Source organism: Narcine bancroftii, chromosome 5 (genome assembly GCF_036971445.1).
Source record: "Narcine bancroftii isolate sNarBan1 chromosome 5, sNarBan1.hap1, whole genome shotgun sequence".
In the NCBI taxonomy this organism is placed as follows: Eukaryota; Metazoa; Chordata; class Chondrichthyes; order Torpediniformes; family Narcinidae; genus Narcine; species Narcine bancroftii.
The window spans coordinates 244,219,839-244,235,487 of NC_091473.1; the positions used below are offsets into that span (position 1 = coordinate 244,219,839).

Consider the following 15,649-nt stretch of genomic DNA (forward strand, 5'->3'; position numbering starts at 1 on the left):
ACAACGGATCTTAGATGGAAGGTAATGTCTTCGTTTTTGATATCAGATTGAAATTAGAAGCAAAATCGTAATGGGCCTTCCCTCCCCCATCCCAGAAGCATCTCATGTTCCTTTAAACCACTGAGGATCAGATGTCTGAGCACGTAACGGATTTAAACTAAAAATTCTTCCTGAGACTGAGTGGCACGCCACAGAAATGGACTCCATCATAGGCACTGGGGAAGTGTTAATGGAAAAACACCCCATTCGAAAACTAAATCAAAAAGAATCAGTTGGAACATCCTGTATCAATTAACAACTACAATATACCCCCCCATATGTAAAGTCACATGGAGTACCCTATTAGTGTGATTAACAATTTCTGGAACTGGACTAGCCACAATGATGCCAGCAAGTTAAAATTTCTCGAATATTTTCTCAACATATTTATATTTCTGCAACATCCTGCAACTAAAACGGCTATTATTTATAGAATACATACGTTTCTAACAAGAAATGTTCAGAAAAACAATACATTTTCAAATGCTACATCCAGGTTTTTAATTTAGGGTAAAACACAGGATTCTGTTGACATCGTGGTTAAGTGAAAAAAAATGCATAAATGCTGGAGAAACTCAGCAGGTCAAACAGTGCCTTTATATAGCAACGGTGAGGATACATCACCGACGTTTTGGGCTGGAGCCCTTCATCTTTACCTTTGCTATATAAAGGCACTGTTTGACCTGCTGGGTTTCTCCAGCATGTGTGTGTTTTTGCAGGTTTTTAATTTGATCACTTCTTCGCTCAAGATGCTCTATCTTTTGATGCCTCTGCATAGAGTCACCTGAACTCAAATGGACCAGACGTTTCATGTTTGGTTAGACACGTGTATATTATGATCAGCTTGGGTCCTGTAAACCTGGCTCTGCACTTTATCCAAAGTCAAGATGATTTGCTTAGTTTTCCTCAATTTAGAGTTTCATCCACAATAGTAAGTTTGAAATTGTTACACCTTTGGTCACGTCAGGAAAAATGTACAAGTTAAAATAAAAAAGTGAAAGTCTGGAGAGAAAGCTGGAGAAACTCAGCAGGTCAAACAGTGTCCTTTATGTAGCAACGGTTAAAAAAGAGACATGACTCATGTTTCAGGCTTGAGCCCTTCATCAAGGTGTGGAAAAATGTCCAAAAATGGTGTCTGATAAAAGAGCAAGTTTCCAGTTCACACCGATTCCTAACCTCCCAATTCTTCCTCCAAATATCTTTTCTTAATTGCTTCTCATTCCCCCAGTTGTAGGCCTCTATCGACAACATTTACCAGGAGCATTGTTGAAACAAGGTTCAAAGAATTATTGAGGGCCTTTTCTGGAATGCAGTTTCTTTGACCCACTGCCATCACAGTGGTGGTACAGGAGCATCAAAATCAGGACTACTAAGCTGGGAAATAGCTTCTTCCCAGAGGATGTGACACTGCTGAACAGTATCCTGTAACTGAGCAAATCATTCCAAAATATTTATTTATTTTAAATTATATATTTTTAAAATTATTTAATATAAAACTATCACCATATTTCAAATTTAATCCAAGTACATATGGTATTTTATAAAAAAGAAAATAAATACAAAAGAACGAAAACCTCTTATAAATCCCCCACCCCCTACAAACTAAAAAAGGAAGAAAAAAGAGGGGAAAGAAAATCACAACAGGAGTATTTCACATTCCTACACATAAAGGGAATGTTCGAGATTCATTCAAATTTTAATATCAACAGTTTGTAAATATGAGCTCCATATTTCACCAAAATGTCTGATTTATCTCTTAAATTACAAGCAATTTTCTCGTGGAACTTCTGCACGCCCTCCATCCATTCCCAGGTCAGTATCAGACTTTCAAGTTATAGCAATACATTTTCCAACTATTGCCAAGGCAATTTGAACAAATTTTACTTGATACATATTCAGTTTTAATTTAGGTTTAATTCCTCTAACATCTCCCAGTAAAAATAACATTGGATCCTGTGGGAATCTTATTCCAATTATTACCCAGATCAAGCCAAAAAGGTTTAATTGTGCAACACGGCCAAGTCGAATGAAAAAAAGTACCAACTTCTTGTCCACATCTAAAACATAAATCTGTTACATAATAATTCATATTAAGTAACTTTTGTGGTGTTAAATATAACTGATGAACAAAATTATATTGAACTAACTGATACCTTACATTTCTTGTACTTTTCATACTTTCTCTATGTATCTGAATCCATCTACATTCATCTATTTGCTTATTTAAATCTACCTCCTATTTGTGTCTTGATTTATGAACTCCTTCTTTTCAAGCCACCTTTTGTAATAATTTATACATCTCTGAAATAAATTTCTTTACATCCCTAGGACTTAATAATAATTCTACTTCTGCCTCCACTGGTAATACTAAATCTTGACCAAAAATTTCACAAAAGAATCTAACTTAATAAAAACAAAATTTTGTATTTTCCAATATCTTAAATTTTTCCTTCATTCTACTAAAAGTAATAAATTTCCCAACTTCAAAACAATCTTTAATTTTCCCAAAACCACAATTTTGCCAGATTTTTAAAAAATTATTTTCCATAGAAAATGGAATAAATCTATTTTGAAATGAAGGTGTTCTTCCAGACTTTAAACCTCTTCCTTCGATCTCTTTTTATCAATTTTATTCCAAAGTTCAATTAAATGTTTCAGCATGGGTGTTTCTTTTAAATTATATCTTTATGTGACTGTATTATATATTGAGTGTGTAAGTGGCCCTGAAAAATGCTGTTTTCTCGGTTGTATATGTACAGTCAGATGATAATAAATTTGAACGAGCAAGTATGAATTCCTGACATAACATACAGATTGCAGCATCCTAAATGAACCCATGGTATACCACATCAAACATCACTTACGCCTGCTGTCAAATATTGCCTTGGATTGTATGTACACTTCAGTTGGGTCACGCTTGGGGGAGGAGGGCCTCATGGCATTGGGAGGGAAGGGCATAGGTTGGGGAATGCCGAGGCCTGTGGAAACGCTCTGAGAAGCTGCTGCTTGATTTTCTTCATGCTCCAATGTCTAGGAAAGAAAAATCAGTAGGTGAATCAGGAGATTCTTTGTCAAAATTTGTAAAAGTCCAAGTTGCATAGAAAATAACAAAGACACTCAAGCGAGGTGTGCATTCCTGGAGTTTCTTAACACTTCAACGGGTTCCCTTCCTGCTGTAATGATTAACACCTTTTCTGAATCTTTTACACTGATTTAAAATCCTATTTTTTTCTTCACATTTCAAATTTCAATCCTCCCCAGAGAACATCACTTTTCTTCCCATTAAACCCAAATCCCATCCAGCACTTTAAAATGAACAAAGGTTTAACATCTTCCAGATTTGGTGAAAGTGTCGTCAAGCTAAAGTGGGTTCTCGCCACATCTGGGCATTTGAACTGATGGGTTTTCTTGAATTCTTGTTACCACCCCCCCAATCGACGTGATCCTACTGGGATCATTGTCTGAAGAGGGCGTGCAAAATCAATGCACACAGCATCTTTTAGCTGCTACCATCAGGGAAGAAATCAGAGCCAGCACCACCAGGCCGAGGAACAGTTCCTTCCCACAGGTAATAAGAATGCTGAACGACCAAAGAAACAGCTCACACTAACCATCCAAGACTCTCATATGTGTGCACAACAATATTTATTTATTTGTATAGATGAAGTACTTCTCCTGCATATATATTGTTTGTCCGTAGGTGTGTTATGTCTGGTTGTGTGTCTACGTGTTTTGCACTGAGGACCAGAGAATGCTGTACTTGTACAATCAGATGACAATAAGCTTGATTTGTTTAAGCTTTACAACGCCAGCATTGTGCCTTTCTGCAGGGACCTGACTTCCATTTCATTACCATTAAAGAAATCAATTGCATCCCCAGAAATTTGTCTCAAAAGTCTAAATTTATAGGGAGACAAAACTTCTAGAAGGTAAATGCACGGTATTCAGATGAGCTGAGAGCAGCCTGCAGGAGTCTGCTCGATTCAGGTTCCTGATCATTGCTGAAAGAGAAATTAAAGATTCCCCAAGCCCTTCTCCCTCCATCATGAGGAAGTTTTGAAACTTACAGTTTTAATTGGCGAGGGAGGACCTGTGAAAAGAAAAAAAAAGCATTACTAAATGGTAAGGACAGATGGGAAAAACAAGGTGAGGGGGAGAAAGGGCAGATGAAAATGAGTGGCTGGGAGCAAAAGCACGGGGTAGAGTGGGAGAGAAGGACACCAGAGTGCACGTGAAGTGGGGTCAAGAGTCCAGGAATCAAGGAAGTAAATCGAAGTTGGAGGAATGGAACAAGAGGGCAGGAAGGTGGGAAGAGTGCAAGCAGGGCAGGATATGTTTGCTGTGGTGGTGGGCAGAGAGTGGCTGAGTGAAGAGAACAATTGCTGGAGTGGTAGGAGGCAGAAGAGTGAAGATAGGGGGTCGACAAAAAAGCAAGATCTTCCAGCAGGACTAAGCTCATACTGTATTATTTGAGGGAAAAAATAAATAAGCTAAGGCATACTCAGCGTCACAATGCATGAGCTTTAAATAGAACATCTTTAATCAACAAATGCATGGAGGTGTTTTTTAAAGTGGGATTTGTATAACAGTTCACAGCTGGAAGTACTGTCATCAGTGCTATCTATCTGGTATTAATTTAGTATCCTACCTTACCAAGACTGTCAGGTTCAAACTTTTCAACATTTTCGACACCTCACTTAGGAAGGGCATTTGAGAAAGAGAAAGCAAGGTTGGATGGAAGAAGCAAGCAGGAAAACTATTTAAACAGAAAGGGATGGTCAGAATGAAGAAACATAATTTAAAGCTCAGAATCTAATTAACTGGTTCAACCAGCCATTGCAAGTGCTCAAGTCTCCTCACAAACTATTCCTTTTAAAAAAATGAATGAAGTTCAGAATCTGGGAATTGGTGGAAAGCCAGCATTTATTCCAAATCTCCAATAGACTTATCTTGTGGCTGTGATTGTGGGCTTTGAGATGTGCTCTTGGTGTAGGTTAGGCAAGTAACTCCAATTACAGATGCAGCTACTAAAAAGGACAAGTGCTTTTCGGTACATGGGAGCACTTCAAGTCTTGATTTGGAAACCTATCCCCATTCCTTCATCATCACTGGATCTAAATTGTGGAATGGTGTGGCACTGTGGCATAAACATCTTCAGTATGGCACAGTCCTTGTGGAGGAAAGTCCTTATCTTCAAGGGCATCCTTGATGTGTGCCAATGGACTGGTCACAAGTCCATTCTGGCAGCTCACGAGACGTTAACGAGTTGCTGTGTACCATCACACAATATGCAATCTTATACTGACTGCTTTTGATAGTTAATGATGTAACATCCTTAAAAGGCTGTGCAGGGAAAGATTGGGGGTGGCAAACCAACTGAATTAGCTGTAAAAATACTGTTGTTACAAACACACATTACAGGCTAGATATTCTGAAGCCAGTGACTCACCACTTGAGACATCAAAGGCATTCGACAAGGCACAAGCATGAGGGAATACTTAAGTGCATCTGCAAAAGCACACAGCTCAATACCAAACATCATCAAATTGGTACCCCATCCACTATCATAATTATTCATTCCCTCCAGTTACCATCCACACAATGAACTGCAGTTAATCGTCAAGGCCACTCCAGTAGCATCTTACAAACCTGTGACCTTCACGATCCAGAAAGAGAAGGGGAGAATGCAAGGATATAAGGGGGCTTTTCTATCAAGTTGTACACCCCCCCCCCCCCCAATCTGGAATCACTTCACTCACCATCATCTCCTCTAGGGCAATTGGAGATGGTTAATAAATGGTAGCCTTGCCAGCAACACCCAGGTACCAAAGGGGAAAAAAAAATTTGAGCACTTGAGGGAAAGAAATTTATCAGTGGCTAACTGAAATCCATGTCTGTTGGTTTTGATCTGTCTTTTGGAAATGTCCAACATGTCCACCCTCTTAATGATTTTAGATTACTTCTCATTCTCTTATCCAGAGGAAATAATGCTCAGACCTTTTAAAAATTGTAAACACTCCATTTTGGTCTAGTCCAGCAAGCCTCCATAGATCCTTTTATTTTAAAATGTATAAAGTGGTTAATAGTGGTTGAAGATCAAAAGGGTTGTCAGTAGTTCTCAACCTTCTCCCCCCACCCCACCTTCTCCACACACACACTCACACATACCACCTTAAGTAATCGCTCACTAACCTCAAAGCACCTATGGCATCCTGTGCCAAAGGCGTTCTATGGTTAGTAAGGGATTACTTAAGGTGGTATGTGAGTGGGGAAAGAAGATTGAGAACCACTGATAAATACATCAGAAGCTATCGGTGATATTAATGATGCAACAAACCTCCTCTTTGGACCAGCAGCGATATTTCACTCCCTACAGGCCAGTCCTTCAGGATCTCCACCACCTGGGCATGGCTCAGCTGCTGCACGCTCTGCTGGTTAACTTCCTTGATCACATCACCTTTCTGCAGACCTTTACACCACTGGCTATCCAGAATCATCTTCACTTTCTGTCCGGCTGGGCTGTCTGCTATGGCAAAGCCAAAACCCTTTGGCCCCTTCAGCAGAGGGATGGTCAGCGTCTCAGGCTGAGAACCGGCCGAGGAGGTCATGGACGATCGGTCTTCGGTCAGGCCAAGGTAGGGTCCGTTTAAGCGCTCGACACCACCTGCTGGAGCCTCTCTCCCACTGTGGTCCGGGAGCCCAGGTGACGTTTGTAGGCCTTGGGTGGTACTTGCCTGCTTTGCAGCTGTAGGCAGCCCATCAAGGATGGGAGTGGCACTCACTACGTCGATGTTCGGCACCGGTGTGTCAACGGGAAGTGGGTAACCGCGACACAGAATCAACTTCACCGTCTGGTTGATGGGAACAGACTGGAAAAGCTGCACAACGTCGGCGTGAGTCTGCCCAAGGACACAAGTGCTGTTTATATACACTATTACATCACCTGTAGATAAAAGCCCAGACCAAACAATCAGATCCACGTACACATTATGGACTTGCTAAGGCATGCCCAATGAGGCAACTCCAGATCCTTATCTGTACTAAAATACACAGAGTGATTCAATGACCACGTGATAAAGCAGCGGGGAGAACTACTGGTACATTTCTGTAGTTGCCTGCTCTATTGACACACCCGTGACTATTTATCCTGTGGAAACAACTCATACAGGAAGCACAGCCTCCAGACTGAGACGCTACATCCCAAATGGCCCTATTGGCCCTCATTCTAATTTGCTCTTCTTGTGATCTGCTTATTGCTGCTTCTTCCTCAGGCCCAAAATTTTGACAAACTCCTCCTCTCCCCTCCTTTTAGGCCACTACTCTCCACTATTTTTCTTGGGCCTCCAATGTTTCCCATTCCTCAACTCCCTGGGTCCACTTATTTTCCTGTTTTCTTTCCTCCCACCTCTTCAATAGCCCTCCATCTCTACTATCTTGGTTCATTTGATCCCCAGCTTCCCACATCTTACTACAGCCCCCATCCTCAATCCCATCAAATTCCTATTTCTCCATTTCCCTTGACTACGCTTTCCCAACTTAGCCGTCCACAACATTCACCAGTTGCACTTTGCTGCATTATTGTGGGGAAGCTCATTTGTTTCTGTAATGACCCAAAAAGATCGGAATTGGAAACTTGCCTGCCAACATGTTCCCATCCTGAGCAGCAGGTCCATCATGAATCACATTCTTCACCTGCAGGAACTCATCTGGGCTGTCTCCTCCAATAATTGTGAAACCAAATCCCATAGCACTCTTCTGAAGCGTTGTTCTAATGAGCATTCCCTGAAGATGGGAGGGGTCCCGAGTAAACATCGGTCTTTCTAATATGAGGAGGGGCCAAGATGTATTTAAAGAGAAGAAAACAAATTCAAGTGGTGATTGGACTCTTAAAATCCAAATTCACAAAGGACATTCTCTTATTGCATCCAAGATGAAGGGGGTTGGGGAAAGGGGAGAGGAGCCAGCAATGGGGAAGTGAGCGGGAAATGCAAAAAAGGGAGGGGAGAGAAAGAGCAAAACAGGCAGCAAGGATTTTTAATTTAGACATTTAGCATGGTAACAGGCCATTTTGGCCCACGAGTACACGCCACCCAATTTACACCCAATTAACCTACACTCCTGGTACATTTTTTGAACGATGAGAGGAACTTATGGGGAAAACCCACGCAGACATGGGGAGAACATATAAACTCCTTATAGACAGCGTGGGATTCGAACCCCTGTCCCGTCCCCGATTGCTGTAAAGGCATTGTGCTAAACGCTACACCAACTGTACTGCCCCTGGAGGTGGGTGATATCCTGAGAGGCAGTTAATTTTCCGGACTAGAATCTCCTGGTTAGCTTTAACCAAATATGTCTACAGACTACTTAATTTATAAACAACCTTTGCCCTGATACAAGACATTCAGGTTTCGATGTTTCAAACACCTCATGTTTGTACAGCTAGCTGTTTTAGTGGACTGGATCAGGCTACTTCTAATCATGAATATTGCAGGGTAAAGTCTGAGAAAGCACATAAAAGAGGGGCACAAAGAGAATGTACTCATTTGGAAAGTGTAGAGAGTAAAATGCTTGAGATTCCTTAATAATTTACATTGTTCCAGTTATTTTGGGGCAAGGTTGGCAGAAACAAAAGGGAGATTAGACAAAAGGGAGATTAGACAAAAGGACGAGTGGATTTTCAAAAAGACACTCGTGTTTCTTGTGTGCTAAAACAAATTTTACTTTAAATGACCAATGAATTTGGGAGCCCCCAGAGGCGTGCCAGGCAGAGAAATGGATGAGGGTATCAAGACAGAGCTAATGGGATGAAATGGTGTTGGATACCCCCAAGTTCAAGTCGTACAATGACAAGTTTCAAGTATTGAAATTTTATGTTTCATCACAAAACCCTGTTACAGAAAATAAATGTGAAATTTGCCAGGTTGACAATTGTAAATCAATTGGTGGTTGAGTGAACAAATATTGGCTAGACTCTGCAAACACCGGAGCTTCCTCTTAGAAATTCCATGCTTCTTAATATTAACATAACAAGCAAACTTCAAATAACACCATAAATTAACACGTCAGGAGGTATCGTAAAGAAAATGAAAATGCTAGATGTTTCTGGATGCAGGCTCTGGTACCTGGCCGTTGATCCCCATGCAGTCCTCGTTGACTGTCTCGATGATGAATCAGCTGCTTTTTTCTCTTTGCTTCAATGACTGGATTCTCAAACTGGGTTCTCTGGTTTACGTGGCTGAAGGGGTAGGATAGGAAGACAAACAAAATGGAAATGATAACTCTGTCTGAGCAAACAGTTGCATCTCTACCAGCAATCACTCCTCTCCCTCAAATATTCTGATACACTCATTCAAGGCAATGAGAATGTGGATAAGGCCCTGTGAATGCCACCATGTCTCATACGTGTGAAGAAAATATTAGTCACTTGGTCAGTTAGGCAAATTAGCAGTAGAAGGACCAGACCAGTAAAATTAGGCCCAGGGTGTCAGCTGTTTCAGAGCAATGGGCATGCAAGAGAACAAAGAAAAAAGCTCATGTCACATTGACAAATTAGGGAACATGGAAAGGGCATGTAAACTGAGAGCACTGACATGGAAGGGATTGTTTGATGAGCAAAGACATGGAGTGGACAGGGAGAAAGAGAGGAGAAATCACACTTTCCTACTCCCCCCATGTCATCAGTATATGTTAAGAGTTACTTCTTTTTGACTGAGAACCTTGAAAAGTGAAGTGTGTCACAGAAGAGAATGCAATGGCTACATGAAGTAAAGGTCCTCTTCCCAAGGATCAGTAGCCATCGTACTTCAAATTCCACAACCCAAAGTGTGCATAGTAGAAGGTAGTATTCAACACCAGATGTAGCAATCCAGGTCACACAACATCTATAGAAAGCAAAGAAGGGCTCAGGCCTGAAATGACGATGATATCCCCTTGCTTCCTGCAGAAGAAGCATGACCTGAGATTTTCCAGCACTTCTCTATATTGCAGGACAATCACAGTATATGTAGACTTGATGTTAGCTGGTTTGCAAATTAGGTGGGGTAGCCTATCTCCACATCAAGAGTGTGTGGGATAGCAGCAGTCTCAGCAATGAAAAGCAAGTTATTTTCTTGAAAGAGGGTGGTTCTGAGAACACTGACGAAGCAAAATACACTCGGAACTAAATTTAAAAAGGACATCCCCAAAAAAATCATGAATTTAATATTTAATCACAGAGAGAGCAGCAATTATTTACTCCCTGTCCAAGTTAGGGGTCACATTCAACCCTTGAAGTTTACCATCACAAGATGCAGGTCAAAATCAGGGAGACCATGTGCAAAAATCTTTACGACAGGTTGGTGTCAAAACAATTGGACCAGTCCAGTTCCAAAGAGATATTGTATTTTTGGGGTAACTTACTCAATGTAGTAGAAACCATAAACTGGATCACTGATCTTTTCCCAGCCATATGGAAGCTCTGCAATTTTGAAATTTAAAGAACAGCTTTAATTCCACAATTCAAACTCAGTACTGCATAGATAACAGCCAAATACAACCATATACATAGAGCAAGGGTACCTCAGTACTGCATAGATAACAGCCAAATACCACCGTATACATACAGCAAGGGCACCGCAGATTTCATGCTATGAGTAGGATTAGGCTCAATTTAGACTTCTGATATATTGCAACATGAGCAGGTATTAAATAATCAGTATCAACTTTAATATCCGTGAATTAGAAATCACATTTTACAATTCTAGATAAATCAATTAGTGATGTCCACCAGCATACTGGGCTGAACCGGTTTCCATTGATGCTGTCAACGTACACACCACACAAGAGAATTAGAAAAGATGAGCATTTTAAATTGGAGCCAGTCTTGTCATTTGGCTGTAGTTGGGAGGTACAAAACAAAGCTGTAATAAAAGATAGTGTCCTAATTAGGTGAATGGGACATTATGAATTTCCCTGGGGTATATACAAGGTCCTTAGATTTACACAAAATATATAGAAGAAATAGAATGCTGTACATTCAAGTTTCAAATCACATGGGATACCATATGCGATGCAAACAGAAGCAAAAATCTGAAAAAGTATAAAACAAACAATATGAAAAACTGGGAGATGCAATTCAATAACATGATCATTAACTTAGAATCCTCAAGGTGACAGAATGGAAATTGGAAAGGAGCACAGGTAGTTGAGAGTCCACAGATAAATTATTGACGAATAACCCTCAGGTACAAAATGTGATTTATACTCACTTTCACTTCAAGGGGTAAATTAGAAAGTAATGTTTTATTTTTTAAAAATCTTATTCCGACAAGATGGAGCACAGAGTTCAGTATCTTGGACTAAATTTCAGATTGGTGGGATGTGGGAGGGAACATTTAACCTCAGATTTGAGAGAGCATACATTCAACTAAAGATGAGAGGATTTAAAATAATTAAGTTAGAAGGACAGTTTGCATAAATCTAGATTAAGGATGATAGACAAACTAAATCAAGATTTTCAAAGGGATTTCATTGGGTTCTTTCAATGGAAGAATCTATAACAAGGCAGCAACATCTGTAGGAGTGAGGCGATTTAGAAAACACATTTCATCCAAAAGGTACAGGAAGGATGAAAAAGGCTCCCCCTCCAAAAAAAAATCATCTATTCTACCATCATCCGAGGTCGATGGCGAAAGTGGACCAGCAGGTCAGCAGGATACTGGACATTTAAAGCAATTAAGAACTTTTGAAATAGGTTCCAAAATGTAAGCACAATCCCTGCACGTGCCCTTATTTCAAAATCTGTAAAACTTGGTGAAAAGGCCAAGAGATTCAACTCTAGTAATCTAAAAGTTCAGTTGACATGTTTAAGAAACTGTGTACAATTAATCTGATCTCTTCTGAGCTGATGGCCCTAGAGCTTGAGCACGCCAGCCCAGAAGGCTATATTTTAGTAAATGAGAGGTCAAATTAATAACCTTCGAGACATAAATGGGATGTAGGAGAAGGTAGGAGATAGAAGCAATGAAGGGCTCAGGCCTGAAATATTTGCTGAATGGTTGAAGTAAAAACACAAAGCTGGAGAAACTCAGCAGGTCAAACAATGTACTTTATATCACAGATAAAGATACAGAACCAACGCAAAGATAAACATACAGAACCAACGTTTCGGGCCTTTGCCTGCTGACATTTTTCCATGCCTTGGGTTAAAGCAGTGGTTCTCAACCTTTTTCTTTCCACTCACATCCCACTTTAAGTAATCCCGGTGCCATCGGTGCTCTGTGATTAGTAAGGGATGGCTTATGGTGGGATGTGAGTAGAAGGGAAGATTGAGAATCTCTGCTTTAGACCCAATTGTTACTGAAATATTTTGCTTGAGAAAAATTGTCATTGGCCCATTTCCTTTGGAGTCATGAAACCCTGCACATAACGAGTCAATTAGGTATGATGAAACCAGTGGTTTTCAAACTTTTTCTTTCCACCCACAGACCACCTTAAGCAATTCCTTACTAATCACAGAGCACCTATGACATATGGATTACTTAAAGTGGTATGCGAGTGGAAAGAAAAAGGTTTAGAACCACTGGGCTAAAGCCTGAAACATTGGTTATGTATCTTTGTTTTCTTTCCATCTAATTTCTGATGAAGAGTTTTCTATCCAAACAGACTCCATTTCTCTTTCCAGGTGCATCTTGACCTGCAGAGTTTCCCCACCATTGTTTTCTATCCGGTTTCACATTCAAGTCCAAGTTCAAGACTGCACCAGTGAATGATTGACATCTGCTTGATGAGCTAATGCACTGCAGGGGGATGGAGAACACGAATTAAAGACCAACTCAATTGAGGAGCTCTTCAAGGTGCCTTTTCCAAAGGCCGCTTGACTGCCAAGCTCTCCTCCCTTCTTGGCCCTCAGCCTGGTTCATCCTTTTATCTCAAAAGCTCTGACAGCCCAAGCGGATTATGGAGAATCATTCTCAGATTCGGCTTCCTTCAGAAATTCATGACATCGACACAATGACATGCAGTGATCTTAACTTCCCCACAGCTCTCATTCCAGAATATTCTAATTGGGATCAAGGCTGAATCATCACTGCAAATTCCGTACTTTCGCACACTTCCAGCTGGAGAGGATATGATGAATGTAAAAGCTTCCTGCTGGTCCTATAAATTAATAATCTTCCAGATGGAGTTGTTACAGGTGAAATGTACTGTTACAATGGGGTAGATTTAAAAAGGTGTCAACTGATGACACAGCTATCATACCAAGTCATCAATTTACACTATAACACTTCTGTTCTTGCCTAATCCAACCCTAACAAGTCATCAATATACCCCTCATTACAACACAGAAACAGATCTCTCTGCCCCTGCTAGTCTGCGCTAAACCATTTTTCTGCCTAGTCTCACTGACCTGCACCCAGTCCATAGCCCTCCATACCCTTCCCATTCATGTACCTGTCCAAATTGACACCGCATTCACCACTTCAGCTGACAGCTCATTCCACACTCCCACCACTCTCTGTATGAAGAAGTTTCCCCTTTCACCCTTAACCCATGTCCTCTGGTTTGTACAGTCAGTGTAAAAAAACCTACTAATATTTACTCTGTCCGTCCCCCTCATAATTTTAAATACAGTGGCCTCCCCTTATCAGTGGTTTTGCTTTCCACGGTTTCAGTCAACTGCGGTCCAAAACTGATCCAATTGCCCCACTCTCTCTCTACAGCCCTGAGTTGGTCCCTACACTGATCCCACTGCCCCACTCTCTCCCCACGACCCTGTGTCGATCCCCACACTGATCCATACTTACAAATAAAATGTTTACAGGCACACTATAGCATTCCATATAGCTTTGCTAAGTATACCATATGGTGTTCACACAACATCCACATCGCATAATGCTCAATTTCACAGAACGTATTGAGAATGTTAAGCAGCGCCTTCCTTGTATGAGGTTCAGTACTATCCACGGTTTCAAGCATCTGCTGGGTGTCTTGGAACATATTCCCCACGGACAAGGGGAGGAGAATTGTACCTCTATCAAATCTCCCCCCATTCTTCTACACTACAGGGAATAAAGTCTTAGCCTGTTTAACCCAGTCCCAGATAATCAAGATACACGATCAGACCTGGCATATTTGTAGCTAACCGCAAGCGAAAGCAAATATCAACACCCAAATTACACCACTTGGCAATGAAAAAGGATATTTAAAACACAAAGACCTTAAATCCAAAACTAAGCTCAAGCAGTCAACTGAGCCATCTGCAATAGGCATCTTAAAAGCACCGAAATTACAAATGTAAGGCAATCTCTACAAAATCCTCCAAATCAACAAAAAGAAGTGAATCAGTGTCCTCTTACGCAGGCCAGCTCTGATTGCACCGAACCAACTCTGATGGAGGGTTGCATCATGCACCCCTCAAAACAAGCCGAGTTTTGTCACAGGAACAGAGTTCCAAAGGACAGAAAATGCTTCAATATTTTTAACGGTTCTTTGGCGGGGGGGGGGGGTGGTGGAAGTGGAACATCCTCACAATTCATGCAAGGTCCTAGGATATGAAAGCTGAAAGTGGAGGAGGATCCCATGAGTGCAAGAAGCACTTCAAATCCTCATGACAGAAGCACATTGATGCCATTCACAAGCAGTGGAAAGAGCATACCACATTCCAAACCACCTGCTCCAGAATCACATACACCACCTATGGCTGAATCGGCAGCACAGGACTCTTCAGCCAAAGAAATGTAGTGAAGCTAGTTGTCCTCTGTTCCAAGGTACTACCCGAGAAGAGATCATCAAAATTCACATTTCTACGAGATGTTGAATCAAGATCCTGGTTAGTGGTGCAGTGGATGTCAATGACGTGGTGTTGAAAGAGTAAAAAAATTACCTCCGTGCCTGCTACACTTCTCCCAAAATGACCGAAAACACCAATTGTTTCATCATTTCATAGCTCATAATTGGTCGTATCACATCTAAATTCATCCTGTCACTGGAAAAGTTATTGTTTCTAGCTCTAAAACCTTTCAGCTATACAAATTTGTCATTATTTCCTTCCTGCTGAATACAGTATCCTGTGACCCTAAAGTTGAAAAAAAACCCTAAATCTTACTCAGATATTCACATATAAACATTCGATGAATTGAATCCTGCTTGTGTAGGAGCTGCAATTCATATAACACATTATAGGATTACATTTTGTCTACATTTCCAAATTGTGTCAGACAAATACACGCTTATCTTTTGAATCAAAAGGCTGCAAACCAATTCCGACATATTCCTTAGCAAGTTACTTTCCTACTCAAAGCCCTCATTGCAGTCCCAAAATGTATAACTGGACAGTCTTTGGAAGAAACGTAAACCAAGCCTCTCTCTGAGATGATACTCAGTATCTCTCAAAATTATCTCACCAGGAGACAATAAGCTGGTACAACTCGAATCCAAGGTACTTGTCTAGGGCAACTTCACAATGCATGGGACGGCAAAGCTGTCCACCTAAATAAGCTGGTACAACTCGAATCCAAGGTACTTGTCTAGGGCAACTTCACAATGCATGGGGCGGCAAAGCTGTCCACCTAAATAAGCTGGTACAACTCGAATCCAAGGTACTTGTCTAGGGCAACTTCACAATGCA

General features: G+C 40.9%; 1 protein-coding gene across 7 annotated transcripts in view; it reads right to left on the bottom strand.

Moving 5' to 3' along the window:
- The window catches only part of magi3a (membrane associated guanylate kinase, WW and PDZ domain containing 3a), a 141,118-nt gene that overhangs the window by 27,849 nt on the left and 97,620 nt on the right, over positions 1–15,649 (bottom strand). For all 7 annotated transcript variants that reach the window (XM_069941917.1, XM_069941915.1, XM_069941914.1 and 4 more), the window contains 6 exons: positions 10,441–10,498; positions 9,165–9,277; positions 7,677–7,859; positions 6,377–6,982; positions 4,107–4,129; positions 2,904–3,069 (listed from right to left, as the gene is read on the bottom strand). In XM_069941917.1, coding sequence (XP_069798018.1) covers positions 2,904–3,069; positions 4,107–4,129; positions 6,377–6,982; positions 7,677–7,859; positions 9,165–9,277; positions 10,441–10,498 — 1,149 coding nt within the window. The remainder of the gene's footprint in view (positions 1–2,903; positions 3,070–4,106; positions 4,130–6,376; positions 6,983–7,676; positions 7,860–9,164; positions 9,278–10,440; positions 10,499–15,649) is intronic.